We start from the raw sequence: 18,842 nt of genomic DNA, 5'->3' as shown, positions 1-18,842 counted from the left end.
TAGCCTATCCAGGTTTCAGCGGTGATTACAGCAGCGACTGTGGTATGAACCATGCTAGACATATTATTTTGGGAGAGCTGATGCATTAGAGGTAGACAATGAAAAGCTCAGAGTGTATTTGGTCCATGAGTTACCCCACCTCCATAGTTCCCGGGTATTCAGCTCTGGGGGTTTTGGCACCGAAAAAGTAGACTTGAAATTCAGCTCCTGAACTCGTTTCAAACTTTGCTGAAAGTCTGGAGGTGTTTGGATCTGGGATTTTGACTAGTAGCTCCCAAAAGAGGCTGCTAATTTCTCTGGGTGAGGCGGCAGAGGACGGGAGGAACTAGTGTTATTTCACTTTGCTCTAAACGCAACGCAACCATCTGTGCAGCCACTAAACCATGGGGCCTTGAAGGAACTACAAAACAGTCTGACTGTAAAGTCAGTCACTGAGAAACAGTCACTGCCGGCTGACACAGCCTGCTGGTACTCCTCAAACCCCTGGAAGAAATGCTGCCTGACAGCTGCTTTCTATCTCCTGTGCTTTGGCCCCACCATGTCCCCGCTAGCGTCTTTTACAGCCGTGGTCAGACATATACCAACGATGTATCAGGATGAGTAACGGACTAAAACCAAAAATACAGAGCGATCAGGAGCTCCACAAAGCTGCCTGTAAATCTCCTAAAAGTGGCACGTTTCCATAATAAACAATCCGTTATCGTGTCGCTCTGTTCCCACTTAGCGGTCTGCTGAGAGAAGGGAAGAAAGAGGCCGGTTTGCAGGGTGCTGCATTTAATGGGAGAGACGCAGACAGTGTGCAATGGTCCGCACTCCCTCTGCCGGCTGCATCCGCTGCGTCCAGAATAGAATAGTCATAGAATAGAGCATCCTCGGGGTGCTCTTGGAGGCGATGCTTCTTGCTCTGATGGAGGCCAGGCACGACGAATTCCTGCTTGCACTGTGGCAACACCTGTGCAGGCACCGTCCGTGAAGGGAGACCCGCTCAGCCAGGCTTTACACAGATAAAGAATCAAAGTGACAGCACCTACATGAAAGATGAGATCTACATGGCGTGGCACAATGAAGAAACACTCTCTAGCTGGGACTGAGAAGTCCCTGCCGACACCTCCATGAGATGTGATCCATCACCATGCACAAAGCACGCACGTTGGATTCAGTGGGTGGGAAGCACTCTGGGTACCAAAAGGTTTGCAATTCTGTTACAGGCAACACTCACTTCCCTTGCCCTGACAACCTCTTTTGCCAATATCCCTGGAGATGCAGGGCTCTGTAACTGCAAAAACAACCTGCCTTCTCAAAGATCTGTTGATGAAATGTGTTCAGCTCAATATGCTTGATCATGGCATAGCAAAACTGACGATACCTGAAAATACAGAAGTATATAGATACATGCAGCTGGCAGGACCAGGGATGGAGCATGCATGTATGTCCATGTATTTCGTGTTCGTAAAATATGTTTTTCCTAAACACAGACTAGAGGACCTTACCCTGTCACCGGTATGACTGTGGAAAGCCTGAATCAAAAAGCAAAGAATCACTGCATTACCCGTCAGCCACAGGTATCCTCTACAGGGAGTTGGCCTGAGAGTTAAAACACAGGCTAAGCCACGAACAGGGAGACAACGCAGCTCCCTTGAAGCAAATCTGCAGCAGAGAGAGAATCTGAATTCAAGACTTAACCCTTTCCTCCCACTCATCCCGCAAGTCCCTGCCCAGTGATGCTCCCACCACCCCGGCTACACAGAGCCCCTGCCCACCCAGCAGTGACGGCAGGCACAGAGCACCTCAAACCTCCATTAAACAGCCTGCTTCTTGCTAATTAAATCTTGAAGGCTAATGAGCTTCAAAAGCCTAATTCCAGACTTATATTTCCTACGTCACTTTTGATACAATGGGGGCAAAACAGCTCACATAATAGTTTTTAAGGTATCAGGCAATTTAATTTCTTGCTTCTCTGCTGATCTCTGAGCAGACATAACCCTTTTGATGTCCTGCCCCATGTGTTAAAAGGATGTGGCAATCATGACAGTTTAGAAATGTGCATACAATTATGAACGCTAATACAATTAACAGTGAAAGGCTCATACTTGGATCACAAACCCAGCTCTCTCCCATTTCAAACCCTTCTCGTAAGCTTCCAAGTAATTAGGTCAGATAGCAGTACAAAATTTCAGATAAAGAAAACTAATGCTTTTATGGAAAAACAGACTAACAAAATTCTTCAGAAAGCCCTGACTAGGCACTGTCAGAGAGATTAAAGATGGGAGCAGCTCCCTAGCCCTGAAACGGCAGGGTCAAATTTCAAACTCCAGCTGAAGTTACCCTGGGGATGCGAAGGATTTGGATCAGCAGTGAACTACGAGTGGGTTTTACCCCTGTGCTGAGCGCAGCTTCGGGATCAGTGCCTGTACCCCCTGCAAGGCACGCGTGCGCACACACACACGCACGCACACAGAGCAAATGATGAAAAATGCATGATCAAATTTATTGCAAAACTCCCACCGAGGATCAAAGCTGCCGCCCCCAGCAATACTCGCTGGCCCCAGCCAGCTTCACATGCTGCCTTTTTGAATTTTCTAACATGGGAAAATACATCAAAAGCCTTGAAAGGGGAAAAAGTGCATCTCCAGGGAACAGCACCTTAAGGAGGCAGGCAGTATTGCGAAGGAAGGGGTTTTTTTCAGCACTCTGCAAATACCATGGGCACAAAACCAGTCAGTTTCCCAGAAGAGAAAGAAAACTCCACTTGGCCAAATCCAGAAACAATTAGCCCAGGCACATCCCGTCTGAAGCTGGCACTGCAACAAGGGGAGTCCCTGCCACAGCCGGGAATTCTCGGCACTTCTGAGAACAAACCAGTTAGTACCAATATAATGGATTAAAGTAACTGGACTGCGACTGGTGCCTCTTCTCAGAAGCTTTGAGGAAATTTCTCCTCACAGACCCGGGGGACCACAGGCAGCTGGCTCAAATCAGAGCCTGGTCAGCCCATAGCACTGCAGGCTGGGTCAGCACCTCCATCACTAGGGGCCTTCCCAGCTTCTCCTCCCTTCCCAGCTCACTGACCCACCTGTGTAGGGCAGGGATGCACCTTGCCCAGGACCTGCAGCCCCAGTTCCTCTCCTGCGAGGAGGCACCCTGTGGCCAAGGCAGCCACTGCCTGAAGGGGCTCAGCTGGGAACTTCTCCAGGCACTGCTGACCGGTGGGAGGCTGTGAGAAGGGCAGAGACCCCGCGTCTCCCAACAGCAGCTTGACATGGGTCTAAAACCTCAAGATGCTGTTGCTCAGGTTTTTCAGTTCATAATTGCAAATGTATTTTTCTCTTAAGACCATTTTACCAACAGTTCATAACTCTGCGGCTTGCAGATTGCCCAGCTCTGGGTCAGACGGTTGCCTGCAATTGTAAAACATCAGAAGTTGCTTGATTAGATCAGGTTAAAGAGGTCCCAGGCCCCTCTCTGTTTCCCCTAGGAGCAGTCATTCTTTCCTTTACTTGATTGCTTAAATTCTTTATTCTGCACCACTCCTGCCCTTGCACTGAGTCTTCCATTTCACTCGCAAATGAAGAGCAATTTTCCTTCAGTGGATTTGGAGGGCTTTGATTGGAAATTTGTCCTTGTTCCATAATTTTTCAAAGGCTTTGTGGTTCCAACCTGCTCCCCACTCTGGGTTAAAAGGAGCAACGTGAACAGCTGTTTGTCTCACTGCAAGGCAGAAGCAGGGCCTGGCAGGGAATAACTCAGCCTGCATAAGAGGTGATCAGGTGCTGGCTGCCAGATTCCCAGAAGAACTGTACGTGGTCTACAATACCACTGGGCTGGGGATGGACGGATGGATGGGAAGCATACAGGACAAGCGGGAGCAGTCCCTGCCACCTAGGGAAGAACAGTGCCTGTGAAGCTGTGGAGGGAAAGACCTTCCCTGAGCTTTGCCAAGGAGCGTCAGGGTGATTAAGCGGCAGCCCAAGGGAGCCTCATCAGATGTGGGGTGGGGTTTAATCCTTCCTGGGTCAAGCAAGCAAGCCAAAACTTGGATTAATATACAGTGTGTCAGGCTGCACATGCAATGCACTGGCAACACTATTTGGACGACAGCAAACACCCAGATTAGGTGCTGACAACTCCCCTAACAGCATCACGCACGAAATCTGGCTGTAAGAAGAGTTGTCACTCTGACTTTTACAGCCAAAAATGTGAGCAAGCCAGTGACACCTTCCACACTGAAACCCCACCGAGTGCCCCGGCACAGCCAAAGCCGGGGATGAGAAAGGTTTCCCTTTCCAAGTCAGCTCTCTAGCTTAGTGGAGCAGGATCAAGGAGAGCCTGGTGATCAGCGCAGCTTCCCAGGCCTGGGGAGATGACTCACTCCAGTACCGAGTATTAAAGAGACAAGTAGATAATCTTCAATCTCTTCCATATGCTTACAAACATCTGATCCAGGTGTGGTTCTGGAGTCGTTCATATTAATGTTCAAGACTGCAAGTCTGCTTCTTTCCCATCCCCTCATCAAGTCTTAGATGCAATGTTATTAAATACAAAAAAAATGACTATCACAAGACCAACGGAAAAAGATAGGGGTGTAACACCTAATAAGAAGCCAGGTGGAAAAGCTATTTCATATCTGTTCATAGCAACATGTCACAGCTTTCCCATTGCTGTCTGGAGGAATTCCTGCTCTCTGAGACGCGAGAGCCAAGAGAAAGTCAGCTTCACCAGATGAGCATGGCAAGGGGGTGAGGCAGGGCACATCCCCGCAGAGAGCAGAACACACACATCACCCTGTCCAACATCCACACAAACCAAAGGCATTTTTATCCGGCTCAGCTTGTGCCTTTTGCTGCACAGTAAATGCATGTAAAGCAGCATCTCCCCACGATGTGGCAGCAGATGCCTGCAGAGCCTGTAACACAGCGCCTTCCCATGCCCGACCCCTTGTCATCAAGTGGAGCTATTTTTACAGGCTGCAACAAGCTGTGCAACAAATAGGGCTTTGCAAGAGCATAGGAGAGTTCTGCAAAAAACCCCAAGTGCAAACCTTAAAAACTTCTAAGTTTGCATGTCTCGTTGGCGAGGCTTTTTGGCCAGGCTGATCTGCAGGTTGCCGGTAAAGTGCAAGCATTGCCATTCATTTTTAAATACAAAGTCAGACATAAGGGTGGTGAGCTATGGCTGTGGTAGGACTGCACACATCTACATATATATACACATGCACACAAGGGCAAAATATTACTCTCCGCATCAAGTAGCTTTTGACAGGTAATGGACTTTCAGTTAAGTTTTGTGTGAAATGCAGCCAGGAATCTCGGCCATCTGGGGCAATGTTGAACATGAAGCATTTTGTGGACAGGGGTGGACGTGCCTGTTAACGTCCCTGGCTGTCCTCCAGCACGATGAAGCGTGCTGAGAAGTTCCCCTCCTGGCTTTCTGGGAAGGGAAGGACACTGGGCAGGTGAAGCCCTGCCCGTCCCGCTGGGAGCTCCATTTGCTGTGCCAGCCATTGCCAGTGAAGAACGGGATGTTAGAGTGAAGTGGCCTCTCCCAGGGGAAGCTCTTTGTAAAACAGATGCCAGCAATGGGACGGAGACATTAGACACCAACTCAATTTCAGTGCAGTCCCAATGTGGTCTGCAAGAATGAAGGACAGGACACACTGAAAGAGCTCGTGCAAGGCTGGGAAAGGAAGCTGTTGCCTCCGTACTAGTGAGTCCTCCTGCTGGCATAAAGGGTCCAATTCATCCCCTGGTATCTGGTCTCCAAGAACACAACATGAGTTGTGTCACCACTGACAAGAGTAATTGTTGGAATGAAGGGGCAATAAAAAAATGGCAATAGAAGAGACAAGGTGTTCAGCAAGGGGGGACCTAATGACAGCACATTAGATATCACAGCACTTGACTTCGAATGGTATTAGTTCAGCAAATGTTACAGACCTCAGATTCAAGAGCCATCTTCATCTAGCATGGTTCAGAGAGGGCCTGTGGACAATCCACTGCTCTTCAGGCTTGGAGAGCAGTGATGTGTGGTCAACTTGTCATCACTACCTTGCCCAGGTGCTGCCACTCTCACACTGAGGTGGCAGCTTCTTGCTCCACCAGCGGCACCACACTCCACTTTTAGGGCTAAGGAGGCTTTTGGGGGTTCATCCCCAGACTAGCAACATGGGACCATGCGGTGCAGGGACTGCTCTGCTTTCAATGGGCACTTCCAGCCCAGCACAATTCACTTCCCAGCTCCCATGTAACCTGCTTCTCAGGCAGGGGGGATGAAGGGACATGTGCTTACTCTCCCATCTCCTTCCAGCTCATATTGGAGACATGAATGAGGACTGAAGTGTGCTGAGACAAAATTTGAATAGGGTCAGCCCCATGCATTGGTCTCTGGTTTTTGGAGGAGAACACAGTCCTGCCCGAGAAGCTGCCATGAGACGAAACCTGGATTGAGCCCAGGCAAGAGGCGAAGCCGCTCACCATAGCACACACAGCCCAGTGAGCTCCCCGGCGGGCACGGCTCAGCTTTCCCAACACAATACCTGCAGCGGTGGGAGCCGCTCCATGGGCAGCCACGCTCCCAGGCAGCCCAGTGCTAACTTGCCTCTCCCTCTCATGTGGCTTGGATGGCATTTCCCTCAGCGCTGCCAAGTCACGGGCCCTTGCCTTTCTGAGATGCGCAGGTATCTGCAGGCAAAGCTGGCAGGGCGGCACGCTGGAGTCAGCGAGTCTCCTGTGCTGCGGGCGAGCTGCAGGGCGAGCAGGGCAGGAGGCCTGGGGAAGCGGGACAGGCTCCCCTCCAGCTGCCCCAGTCAGGGCTGTTCACTTGTGATAAGAACTGGCCCTGACGCTTGGCTCCCCTGCAGGAAGTTTGTTCTTGTCGCCCCGTTTCCCACCTCCCACCCCTCTCCCTGCAGGTTGGGGAGGTCGCAGCCCTGGGGCGTGCAGAGGAAGGAGGCACGCAGGAGCAGGCCACCCTGCCACCCTCCTCCTCGCCGTCCCCTGATGCCTGCGTTGGGACCCTCCAGCAAAGCATGTATGGAGAGGAAACACTAAGAGCAGCTCCAGGGGTTTGGTTTGCCTTGTGAGCACAAGCCTGCAGCAGGCTGTTCACGAACAAACCAACCATCCCCACTGCAAATCCTTTATTTGTTCCCTTTCCCCACCCTTCTGCCAGAGGGTTTGTCCCCTGCACTGCGCGAGGCCACACAAACAGCTGATTCAACATCCAGGATGAGAGGGGAAGCGGTGGGAGCCCTGAAGCTGCCTGTGCTTGACACAGAAGGACTCTGCTGGCAAAAACAGCTTCTCTCCACTTCGAGAGCTCCTCTCCAAGTGCATCTCCCCCCACAGTGGATCCTCAGCATCCCCTGATGTTCCTTCCTGTCCTCTCCATGCTACAGAGCAGCAAATTAACATTTCCATTCCTTCTCACATGGGCAGCTGGGGGAGAAACCCCAGTGAGGAGAAGGAAGAAGCAGAAAGAAATGAACCTCTTCAAATGAGAATAAAAGAATACATGGCTTTAAGCAGCCCAAGAGCAACTGGAAATGGCTTAAGGGAACACACTGGGTGCTTGCATTCAGACCCCCTGCCCTCACTCCTGCCTTCAGGCAGGACTGATGGGAGCCCGAGTGGCTGAGAGAGCTGCATGTCCCTCCCGGCTTCAGGTTTCAGCATCACACACTGAGGCTGTTTGACAGAGGGGCAGGGAAAGGGAACGCGGTGGGTTATTCCAGCAAAAAGCCCTCTCTGTGCCACTTCTCTTCCACCCACTCCTCTGCTCTCAGACACACTGGAGACATAAGTACGGGACCAACTCAGCAGAGCTGTTGATCGGCACGGACAGATATTGCAGGCGAAAGGAAGCTGCCAACAAATCGTATGACAATAATGGCACTTTCCACACATTCGGCACTTCCCCTGCCAGAACCTCCAAGCCCTGAGGGAGCCAAATAGCCAGGTGGGCTCCCAGTAAAGCCCATTATCTTCAGGAAGCCTGCATTAATTTAGCCTATTCTCATAATTTTACAGATAGGCAAGTCCCAGATATTTAAAATACTGAATTTCAAGGTGTCCCTCAGTTCTATGTGCTGTCACGCTCCCTGGGCTCCATTCAGGCCTTATATCCTGAAGCAAAGAAACCCTGGGTAGCACTTCCCATCAGCAACACGCTTTTAAATGCCTTCATATAATAGTTGATCAAGTGGCTGCAACAATCCAGGACTCTGGGATTTGCTCTTCATTTTCAAAACTACTGACTTTCCAAACCTGGAAACAATCAATCCAATAAACGGGTCTCCCTAAAACCTGTTTTGAAATATCAGCTCTGGTGGCAAAATCTGCTGCTGCAGTCTCACCTCCTGAGACCACCTCAGATTCAGATAACGTCCACCTCAGTCTCTCTGCTCATGGTCACCATTATTTTTTCCCTTCCAGAAAAAGTAGGGTCACCCACAGGTTGTGGGGGGGCAGCTGCACAGAGAGGTGGAAGTAGCATCATAGCTTTTAATGGGAACAGCCTGCTGAGGAGTCACCAGGCCGAGCGAGGGGAGGGAGAAGGTTTCTGAGCTGCCGACTCAGCACTTTGCAACACCTCTGTTTGTGTGAGCTCTGCACAGGCAGGTTCAAACCCTTCCTGCAGGTCAAAGCAGCACCACTGACAACAGAAGCGCAGTGGTGGAAAGCAGGATGCACGCCACAGTGTGGTGCAAAGCTAAGTAATAAACTGCCCCACCTCATACCTCCAAAAAAACCTAAGGACTGGTGTATCCCCAGGGTAACTCAGCTGACATCAGCAGCGTTACCGCACATGGTGCCTGCCCTCTAACGTTATACAACCCCTAAGAGGTTGCTCGCTGTGCCAAACACCACGCGGCCGCCCTTGCAGCAAGAACCAAGAGTTTGTTGCAGGATCTTCCCCGAGTGCTGGACTTTGCTGGCACCCTGTGGGGAGGTGGTTCACAGCCGCTCCTTCACTGCAGCCTGAGGAGAGTCCTTGCAGCACGGCACAGGGAGAATTTCATGTGCATGCTGAGTTTGGCAGGCCATTTACATGCCAGAATTATTATTTTCCTATTATTAATTCCCTGATTCAACTAGCCAGGGCAAAGTGAAGCTGTTGCTGTCATGCAAGCTGTAGCCCATCACAACCAGAGCGTTAGTGCTACCCATTGTTTACACGTATCCTTCCCGTGTCTCTGTTTGACCCAAGAGATGTTAATAGCCTCAAGGTCGAAGAGAGGAGAGCACAGCAGAAGCAACTTCTCCCATAAATGACCTTGCACCAAATGTATTTGTGTTTTAGAGGTCATAGGAAAAACGTCTATCCAGAGAAAAACGGCTCAAAAGGTTCTGTCAAGCCCAACCGATGCCCTCTTTCCTTCCCCTGCTTCTTTTAGGTGTGAAAACACTGCGATACCGTTCAGTGCCCCCGTGCTCCTGAGGATCAGGGTCCAAAACATTAACACTCCCACCTCCAAGTGGGTTGCAGTATGCACTGTCATTCCTTCTCCCCGCACACAGCATCCAGCATCAGGTACCTAGCAAAAGGAATTCTCTAAATGTAGCCACAGCAGTTACCTGGGGTTTTACTCCTATCTCAGCATGGCCAGCAGTAACCCACATTTTAATCCTCAGCCCGAAGCAACGGGGAAGGAAGAGAAAACCATCCATCTTTACAGCAAGGAACACTCTAGCTCCGGCTAGAGTTTTTATCCACTTTTTTATTTTTTAGCTATTTGCAACATTTGAGCCAACACAGAGACAATATCTGAATTTTAGTCTCAGTAAAAAACAAACTAAGAAATAAAAAGCAATCAGAACATATTTTGCAGTGTCAAATTCAGCTCTCCAGAGGCAAAGGACCACCTCGGATTCTCAGTGCTTCTGGCCCTTTCCCCAGTTGGGACAGAGGGGAGCAAGGATGTTTAATATCTTTATCAATCTGGATCTGGATGAGGGGACTGAGTTGCACGCTCAGTAAGTTTGCAGATGACACCAAACTAGGTGGGAGTGTTGATCTGCTTGAGGGTAGGAAGGCTCTACAGAGGGACCTGGACAGGCTGGATCCATGGGCCAAGGCCAACTGTATGAGGCTTAATAAGGCCAAGTGCCGGGTCCTGCATTTCGGTCACAACAACCCCAAGCAACGCTATAGGCTTGGGGAAGAGTGGCTGGAAAGCTGCCCAGCAGAAAAGGACCTGGGGGTGCTGGTGGACGGCCAGCTTAACATGAGCCAGCAGTGTGCCCAGGCGGCCAAGAAGGCCAACAGCATTCTGGCTTGTATCAGGAATAACGTGGCCAGCAGGAGCAGGGAAGTGATCGTGCCTCTGTACTTGGCACTGGTGAGGCCTCACCTCGAGTACTGTGTTCAGTTCTGGGCCCCTCTGTGCAAGAGGGACATTGAAGTGCTGGAGCGTGTCCAGAGGAGAGCTACCAGGCTGGTCAGGGGTCTGGAGACCAGGTCATATGAGGAGAGGCTGAGGGAGCTGGGTATGTTTAGCTTGGAGAAGAGGAGGCTGAGGGGAGACCTCATTGCCCTCTACAGCTACCTGAAAGGAGGTTGGAGAGAGGTGGGTGTTGGCCTCTTCTCCCAAGTGAATAATGACAGGACCAGAGGAAATGGTCTAAAGTTGTGGCAGGGGAGGTTTAGAGTCGATATTAGGAAGGATTACTTTACTGAAAGAGTGGTCAGGCACTGGAACAGCCTGCCCAGGGAGGTGGTCGAGTCACCATCCCTAGAGGTATTTAAGAAACGTCCAGATTTGGCACTTCAGGGCATGCTCTAGTGGCAGAAATTGTAGGGGTTTTTTTGTGTGTGTATGGTTGGACTCAATGATCTCAAAGGTCCTTTCCAACCACAAAGATTCTATGATTCTATGATTCTACGACCGTGCCACTCTCCCAGCGGCATGCATACTCCCTGCACACGGCTGGGGCTATGACACAAGAGGGAGAGGTGGTCTGGGCTGGGTACCACTTTCACACTGCTGTCCTTCAAACACAAGTCCTGTATGTGCCTGTTTCTGCCCCTGCTCCCACCAGCTGGAGTCTGGCTGTCTCAGTCTGGCTGGCACACATTTGATCTCCAGGATCAAAGAGGAGCTGTAGGCTCAGAGGGGCAGGGAGTCTCCTCTTTGCCGTATGTCTGAAGGAGCAATGCAGCTTTGGCCCTTAGACAGAGTCTGTAGGTGTCTCCTTACTTAAGCAATGCAGGTGACTTTTGCCCGGCTATGCATCCACTGATTCCTAAAAGGCTTCTCCTGAGTCCCACTGGCATCAGAGCAGACCTTGCCACAGCAGCAGCACAGAGCAAATACATGCAAAATCCAGTCCTTTTTATTAGAGTTTCAGAAAGGGGAGATTTGCCGCAAGAATCCTGGACTGAATCCAATAAATTGCTACTCTTTGCTTCTTATTTACACCCCTGTGACCTCAGATCAAGTGGCATTTACAAACCAACAGAATGGGGCTGAAGTCACCAACCCTGGAAAGCTCAACCAAGAAACTCATCTCCAAACGCCAGCAACAGCTGCCCCAGCCTCGGAGGCTCTTCTGCATCTCAGCTAAGCACAGTAATGCTGCGCTACATTTATTCAGACCATATGTAATATGCAGAAGAGCCCATAAAAGCTTAAACAGCACAATAAACATTTGGAAAAGCACAGTGACCAGATTTACGGGGTTTGGACACCTGCCAGCGTGACCCACCAGAATCAGATCCTTAAGTTTTTGTGTAAGCCCAAGAAATACACACAACACACATGAGAATGTGCTGTTATCCTTGGAAAAAAGATAAACAGCTCCCAAAGCCCATCCCCAGCACTGGAATATGATGGCCTTCCACTATGCCTGATTGGACTTAAAGGCCATAAAGAGGGTCTTGGCAAGGAGAAATAAATGTAGCATGACAAAACTTCACCCCAGAGCACACAGTAAAACTGAGAAAGAGGGAAAGACGAAAAGATTTAGTCACTTAATTTCCATTAAAGGGGAGATGAGCCCTGATGCAGGAAGAGAGCTGTGCTTTGCCAAATTCCAAGATACTTTTGTGCTAATTTTCCTCCACAGGGATGATGTGATATCTCCTGTGCCACCTACCAGGCTGGAGGAGGGGGAATGACGGCTCAACAGAAGGGAAGAGGTGCGAAATGATGACGGATCCCAGGGGGCGCGGAACATTTTGTCCCAAGAACCTGCAAAAACCTTGAGCTTTCACTTGTAGGAAGCACTTTGGGATAGTGGGAGAGCAAGGCACCAGTGGGATGTAAAAGTTCCTCTATTTCCCAAGGTGAAGAACAGTTGAAAGAGTTCCAGTTTCCTGGTTTCTTGGGCATATTGTGACTTCTTTTTTTTCTTCTCTACATTTAATAACATTCATGGCTACACACAGTATTTTGCATACCTACAGCCCCTTCCAGTTCAAAAAGATACTGAACAAGCAGGATTTAGTACAGCCGTGAGCATCTAGTGCTCAAGACAGAAGCCAGGAGTCCTGGCTCTGAGTTTTGTGCTCTAAAACGCACCCAGGGCAGAACCCCATCTCCAGACTTAAAACAAAAGGAAAGAGATAAAAGAACAGCACAAGATACTGCTTTTGAGAAACCTGCCTCATTTGTTATGATAAAGGAGAGTATTACGGATTAGCTGGCAATACATGGAAGGAGTTGCCCACCTCCCACGCATAATTTCCCAGAAAATGTTTTTACAAGTTTAAGACGAGCTGCTACATAAAGTATACAAAAGAAAGACTACAGCGTGACGACAGATTTACTTACATGAGGCTCAGGACGCGAAGATGCCCTCGCTGTTAAAGAACCGGCTCAGAAGCACTGCTCTGCTTTGCTTATTAAACCGCAGAAAAAGGCTGTTTGTGTTTATCTGCTGCTCCGGGAGGTGGGTTGTGCACTGAGAACAAAAGCTACATGCAACAGCGCATTCTCTCACCCACTGGCACGGGCACGCTCAGGGACAGCTTTGCATAGGACAAGGTCTATCTTCGGCACCAGGAGGAGGACAGAGCATGGGGGCCTCTGGTCAGATTGCTGCAGGGTACGAATTGCTGGAAAGACCACACATTTGGTGACCGCAAAATCTAGTGAGGAGGCACAGAGCAGTAAAGGGTCCTGTGGGAGGAAGATACGTTGAAGCAAGGGCCGGGATGGCGTGGGTATCGGAGCCCTCACCAATGGAAAGGCTTAGTAGCTCCTGAGGGGGAGGTCAGGCAGTTAAATGTCTATCTGAGGCAGATGTGCTCGTGTTAGCTCACGAGTCAACAGGCACAAGAGTTAGGGACGGGAAACACAGGACGAGACAGGCAGGGAGAGAACAAAGCCAGCGGGAAGGGCAATGCACTTCTGACACGTCCCTCTTCCACCCGCTCGCGAAAGTAACTCGCACCAGGAAAGCTCTGCTCAAGCTCCAAACTACACAGCTGCCCAACTGCTCGAACAGCCCCAGCCAAACTGCCCTGCGCAGACAGCTCGTGGTGCTGGGGGCATCTCCAACACAAGCTGCCATTAGCAAAATCTGCAGTAAGGGACATGGCGGACAAGCGGTGGAGGAGGCAGCCGAAGTGGAGAGAAGAGGACATCAAGGGACACCCAGGGCTGACTCTGGACAAGGACTTGCAGATGGAGTAATCTGGCCAAGTGTCACAGGGAACCAAGCTTGCAGCCCCAAACAGACTGATGTGCCAGGAGCTGAAACTGAGTATGGGCTCCTGAGCAATTTTTTCTTCTACAGCAGACTGCTTCCGCTACTTACAGAGATTTGGTTGAGGAAGAAGAGGAAGACCCAGGAAACATTAGCCCTCCTCTCTTCCTCCAGGCTCGCACTGATCCTTCCCAGAATTGCCATGGGACAGAGTCTGTGCACGAAAGCAGATGCTTCATCCACATCACAGCTACAGCCAGCCCTGCTCTCCATGCTGTCCCAGCGCATGAAGAAGTGTGAACTGGTCTTTGTGCCTCTTCTGCACAGGTATCTGCTATTCATCTCAGGAGAGTGAGTTTAGATGAGGTAATTCACCACAGTTTGGGGTAGGAAGACAAAGGGGTGAGGTCAGTCTTGGGCTAAAGATCCCCCTTCACAGGCTTACAAGGAAGGGATGAGTATGCGTTCATTTGGAGGAACTTCAGGGCCAGGGTTGAAGCAGAGACTTTAAGGGCATCCTGAATCCTACTCCCACTGTAGTCTAGGGCAAACTACTTCAATGTTTCTTTGCCCCATTTTCCTCGAATAGAGTATATTCCCAAAATTGATAGGAAAGTTGATCCACTCCTGCAGATTCGGGGAGTTGTGCATCAGCAACTCAACCAGTTGGTGTGCTCATGATATTTGCAAAGGCAAATAATGGAAAGTATGCTGAGAGTGACAACATGAAGCTAAAACTCAGACCTTCTGGCTCCTGTTCCAGCCTTGGTGACCTTTCAAAACCATTTTCGTACTTTTGCTTCCCTAGTTCTAAAATAAAACCTGTATTTCACAGTCAGGCTGAGAGAGTAGGTTCATGTTTGGGTTCCACCTCAAGGTCTATGGTGAGGTAGCTCTATAGAAGGGCAATGCAGTACTATTGGCATTACTCCTACTGTATGATTCACATGACACTTTCTTTTCAGTATTATTCTTAGGAACAATCCCTGGGAAGATTTTGGTTTCACTAAAAAAAAAGAAAAAAGATAGATTATAGGCAGCTAGGGACAAAAATAATCCCATTCCCATGTGGTTTGTGCTATTTAAAGGGACATAATACCTATTTTTGAAAAGAGCAATATCAGAAGACAAACAACTGACATCTGTCAGCACAAAGAAATTTGGGAAAACAGACATAATATCATTTTCAAAAAGCTTTAGGTGTCCCTGAGATGACCTGGTCATCTGGTATGGGAGCAGGGGGTGGATGCACGCCCTGCGCGACAGAGCCCAGCCATCTTTCCAGAGAATACGAGCAGGGAGTAGTTTTTCTAACTAATTTTTAGAGAAGGATCTTGGTTTCAAGCCAGGAGGTTGAAGGGTGAACACAGCAGCACAGTGCAGGGAGAGCGTTTTGTCCCACGGTCCCACGTTTCTGTTCACTGTCCTGGCTATGGTGAGTTGGGAAAAAATGCAATGCCACGTATTCAGCACGAATTGCAAATCCATACAATGGGCCGGGTTCTCCTCTGCTGAAGTATCTGGTGGTTGGACAGAAGCCACTGAGCTAACAACATCTGTGTCTCGCAATGAACAACAGTCAGAGGCACCAAGGAACTAGCAGATGGTGGGAATATGCCCCAGACAGTGCTGGATAAAGCAGGAAAGTTTTATGCCTCCTGCATTCCCACTGCATCCTTCATGGCCATCTGCTAGGGAAAGCTGTCTGCTGGGATCCAGAGGTGCAAGGATGGGCTGAGGTGAGTGTTGGAGCTGAAGGATGTGAGTAGACAGAGCAGGGACTGCAGGAGGAGCAGAGGGACGCAGGAGGCAGTACTGGGATTTCACAACACAGAAACCAGGGCAGGATTACTTTTGATTCCTGCCCATCCTGACCCTCATGCAACTGCTGCGAACCATTAACCTTGTCCTGGACTACAACCTGGAGACAATTTAGACATGTTTGCAACATGGAAAATCCCACACCATAGATTCTAGAGTTAGTTTGGGTGCATTTAGATTTACATGTTTCGCTCTGTAACCATCTCAAACTCCAGCAAAAACACTGGGTAAAGAACCGGCCAAGAGAAGGATCACATTCAGTTTGTGCTGGTGCTCCCCATACAGTTACTGTCATTAACCACCAGTGGGAAATCAGTGAGAGATGTCTCAGACACAGCATCTTCAGAGGGAGATTCTCAGCACATCATCTACTGCTGTCTCATTTATTCTGAAGATTTAAAACAAAAGATTTGGGGCAACTGCAGATACGACAAGGCTGAACGCAGAAGAGTAAACTTGCTTTGTTTGTCTATAATATTAATAGGCGCATTATGTAATTTCCTTGGCTTACTGATGCAGCAACTCTGGTTACAAGACAGGATGGGATTTCCTTGAGGTCATTCCCCCAAACTGTGTGAGTTGTTATTTTCCTGGCTCACCCACAAACAGAGCAGTTTGCTCTTCTGAAACAGTAACGTCCGACCGTTGAAAGGTTTTGCCAATCAAAACATTGTGGCCTTACCCCGTTTTAATAATCTAAGGCATCAATCTCCCCCTTAGTATTTGTTTGATGTGTTCTGCACCCTGCTGAAATATCCCCTCCAGACCTCCCTGAGCTCAGGCTCTGATTGAAGAGAGATGCCATGCCATCAGGCCTGCAGCTTTCTCTCTGAAACATTTAGCAGGGGATGGTGGTAAAATGTATTTATTTTCATGTATTGAGGAAAGACCATATATTCCAGCCTCCTTTTTTTTCCATCACTCAGAGATGGGCCTGAGGCCAAAACGGTGCTGCTAAGCTTGTTTTCTATTTAAAACCTTCATTTTTATTAATAACCCTTTACAGCCTACACACCAGCACTGCGGGAGTTGCATTTCCGTGTTATGTCATCGTGAACCGTTATGTATTTAATTCCTGTACCCACAAACCCATATGGACATCATTAAACACGCACCGTACAGTATTAAAACTGTGTTCCATAAAGTGTGATTTAGAAAAAAAAAAGACCTATGAAGTGCGGATTTTTTTTTTCCTAAGGTCATGGGAAAATGAAGAAGTAGGGGAGAGAGAAAAGGTTCAGCAGTGCTGGGGGTTAGCTCATAGCTCTCCATGCCTGCAGACTGAAAACCCAGCCTGCCTTATCCACCATGGAAGATTAATTACCCAGTAACTTCAGAGCACAGATGACGAATTTCTGTTTGGCAGACGACAGACACAACTTCTACAAAAATTACAGGTTACAAACCAGTACGAGACCTTGATGATTTTATTTCTGCCTAAATTGGTTTCTGTCACTTCTTCTGAAAGAAGTTGCCTTTAGTGGGGCGAAAGAGCAGGTTTCCCCACATTGCTGAAAGTTAGTTATCAAGGCCGCTAACACCGGCGAGGGTAGACACTTGCCCCAAGTGCGATGCACGTGCGGCTTAGGTTTTGCTCACGGTTTCTGTTATGGCTCCAGACTGGCTTGTCCTGGCTGTAATCTATGCTAGCAGCAAATCCAGCAATCAGGCAACTTCTGCAAGGCAGCGAGGGCACGCTTATCCTCAGCCTCAGGATCTCACCTGTGTCCAGGACACTCCTATCATCCCTCTGTTATTGCTTATGTGGGACTGGGCGTGAAAAGATACAGGAAAGAGAGAAAGTGATAGAAGAAATACATCAGACAGCAAATAAACCCAATGTACAGAGTACCAGTGGGAGAAGTAGAAATGAGTGTAGAAATGCTAGGGGAAGCAGGGCAGAACACATTGAGAGAGAAGCAAACAATATCCAAGGGATGTAAGGAGAATGGAAAAACCCAGGGACAAGTAAAAATGGCACAAGAAAAGATATGTCAATATGAAGCAGAGAAACTGATGCAGTCAGGGATGGTATAAGCAAGAACAAAGCACAATTTTTAAATGTCCAGTAAAAAAAAAAAAAAGATTTATGTATGAATCTAAAATCAGAGACGATAAGTCAATTGCCTACGACTAGACAGCTTACAATGACCTAGTCCTTTACACTGGAGTGAAACCTGACAAATCCTGTTTGATGGCTGAATTCCCTTCTGATCATGGAGCAAGCACTAGCTGCAGCAAATGAACCACCGTGAAAATGGTACCCAACAGGATTTTACAGAAAATACAGCCACAGAAAGGTTTTCTGCATTGCCTTGCGCTTACTGCTTTGTTTCCAAGCGGCTGCATTCCCTTATGGAGACAGTATTGGTGCTCCCTCAATTTTACAGCTACACAATTAAAAGGTCCCCTCAAAGATACAGATAAAGATACCTACCCAACTGCTTTCAAGCACTTTTTTTTTGTTTTCTTTATGAAATATTAGTAAACATAAATGCATAAAAAGAGCATTCAGGGCACACACACAAATTATCTGTTATATAAAACCTCTAAATGTTCAGGCCAGTTGAGCCTCTCTGCTGGTTTTGCTGTGTGACATCTATGTTTAGGATTCTCCAAGAATAGATGTCACCTACCCTCATCCGTTGAAAGCTGGTGACTTAATTCAGTGTAAATTAGTTGTGTTGGCAGTCCGTATGGCACTATGTATGGAGTACGTGTACTCCATACATATCCATCTCCAGGCAAGACAGAAGAGTTAACATGAGTTAACATGAGGGGGTTGCTGATGAATGAACCTCTCTTATAGCCCAGCCCTCTCCAGGATTTTTCATTCCTATCAAACAAACATACACATGAACACACACACAAATAACTTTGGGTGCATGTGTGCTCCCACTGAATCCAATCCAGTTATTCACTGTGTAGAAAACTACCCACATGCATAAATGTTTGGAGGAGAATCGCTCTCGGGATGAGGCTGACAGCAAGTTTAATGTTATCTAGCTGCACTACTCTCTTTTTGACACACGTCTCTGTAGGGTTGTGCCCTACTTCATTCAAAATTCAAAATTTGCTTTGATGTTTTGAAAATAAGGTCTTAAAAGGAGAAACAGACATGATTGGCAAAACTTATTCAGGAAACCTGCAAAGGATTGTTATAGCCCCAAGCTGTTAAATGCTCTATTTTGGGTCAGTGCTCTCTTAAACTTATAATCACATCTTCTAGTTACACAGCTCCCTGGCATGTGATTGTATCTGAACTGAACGTATCTGAAATGGAGATAAGATTGGAGATTTTCTGAGCACATATTAAGATAGACAAAAACATGGCAGAAAGCAATATTTGTTTGTTAAAGCCAAAAATTCTCTGCT

At 48.3% G+C, this 18,842-nt stretch overlaps 1 protein-coding gene across 7 annotated transcripts in view; it reads right to left on the bottom strand.

Annotated features, from left to right (window-relative positions):
• Nucleotides 1–18,842, bottom strand: part of SH3PXD2A (SH3 and PX domains 2A) — a 275,496-nt gene that overhangs the window by 121,463 nt on the left and 135,191 nt on the right. The window contains exon 1 of one of the 7 annotated variants that reach the window (XM_063339363.1): nucleotides 12,770–12,795. The exons of 5 other annotated variants lie outside the window; for them this stretch is intronic. In XM_063339363.1, coding sequence (XP_063195433.1) covers nucleotides 12,770–12,771 — 2 coding nt within the window. In that variant the 5' untranslated portion in view covers nucleotides 12,772–12,795. Of the gene's footprint in view, nucleotides 1–12,769; nucleotides 12,796–18,842 lie in introns of those variants that run through there. One more of the 7 variants, XM_063339362.1, reaches the window with a different exon arrangement.

The sequence above is a fragment of the Chroicocephalus ridibundus genome, chromosome 6 (assembly GCF_963924245.1).
Source record: "Chroicocephalus ridibundus chromosome 6, bChrRid1.1, whole genome shotgun sequence".
In the NCBI taxonomy this organism is placed as follows: domain Eukaryota; kingdom Metazoa; phylum Chordata; class Aves; order Charadriiformes; family Laridae; genus Chroicocephalus; species Chroicocephalus ridibundus.
The sequence above is the reverse complement of the archived record's forward strand: the minus strand, read 5'-3'. Positions and strand labels throughout refer to the sequence as shown.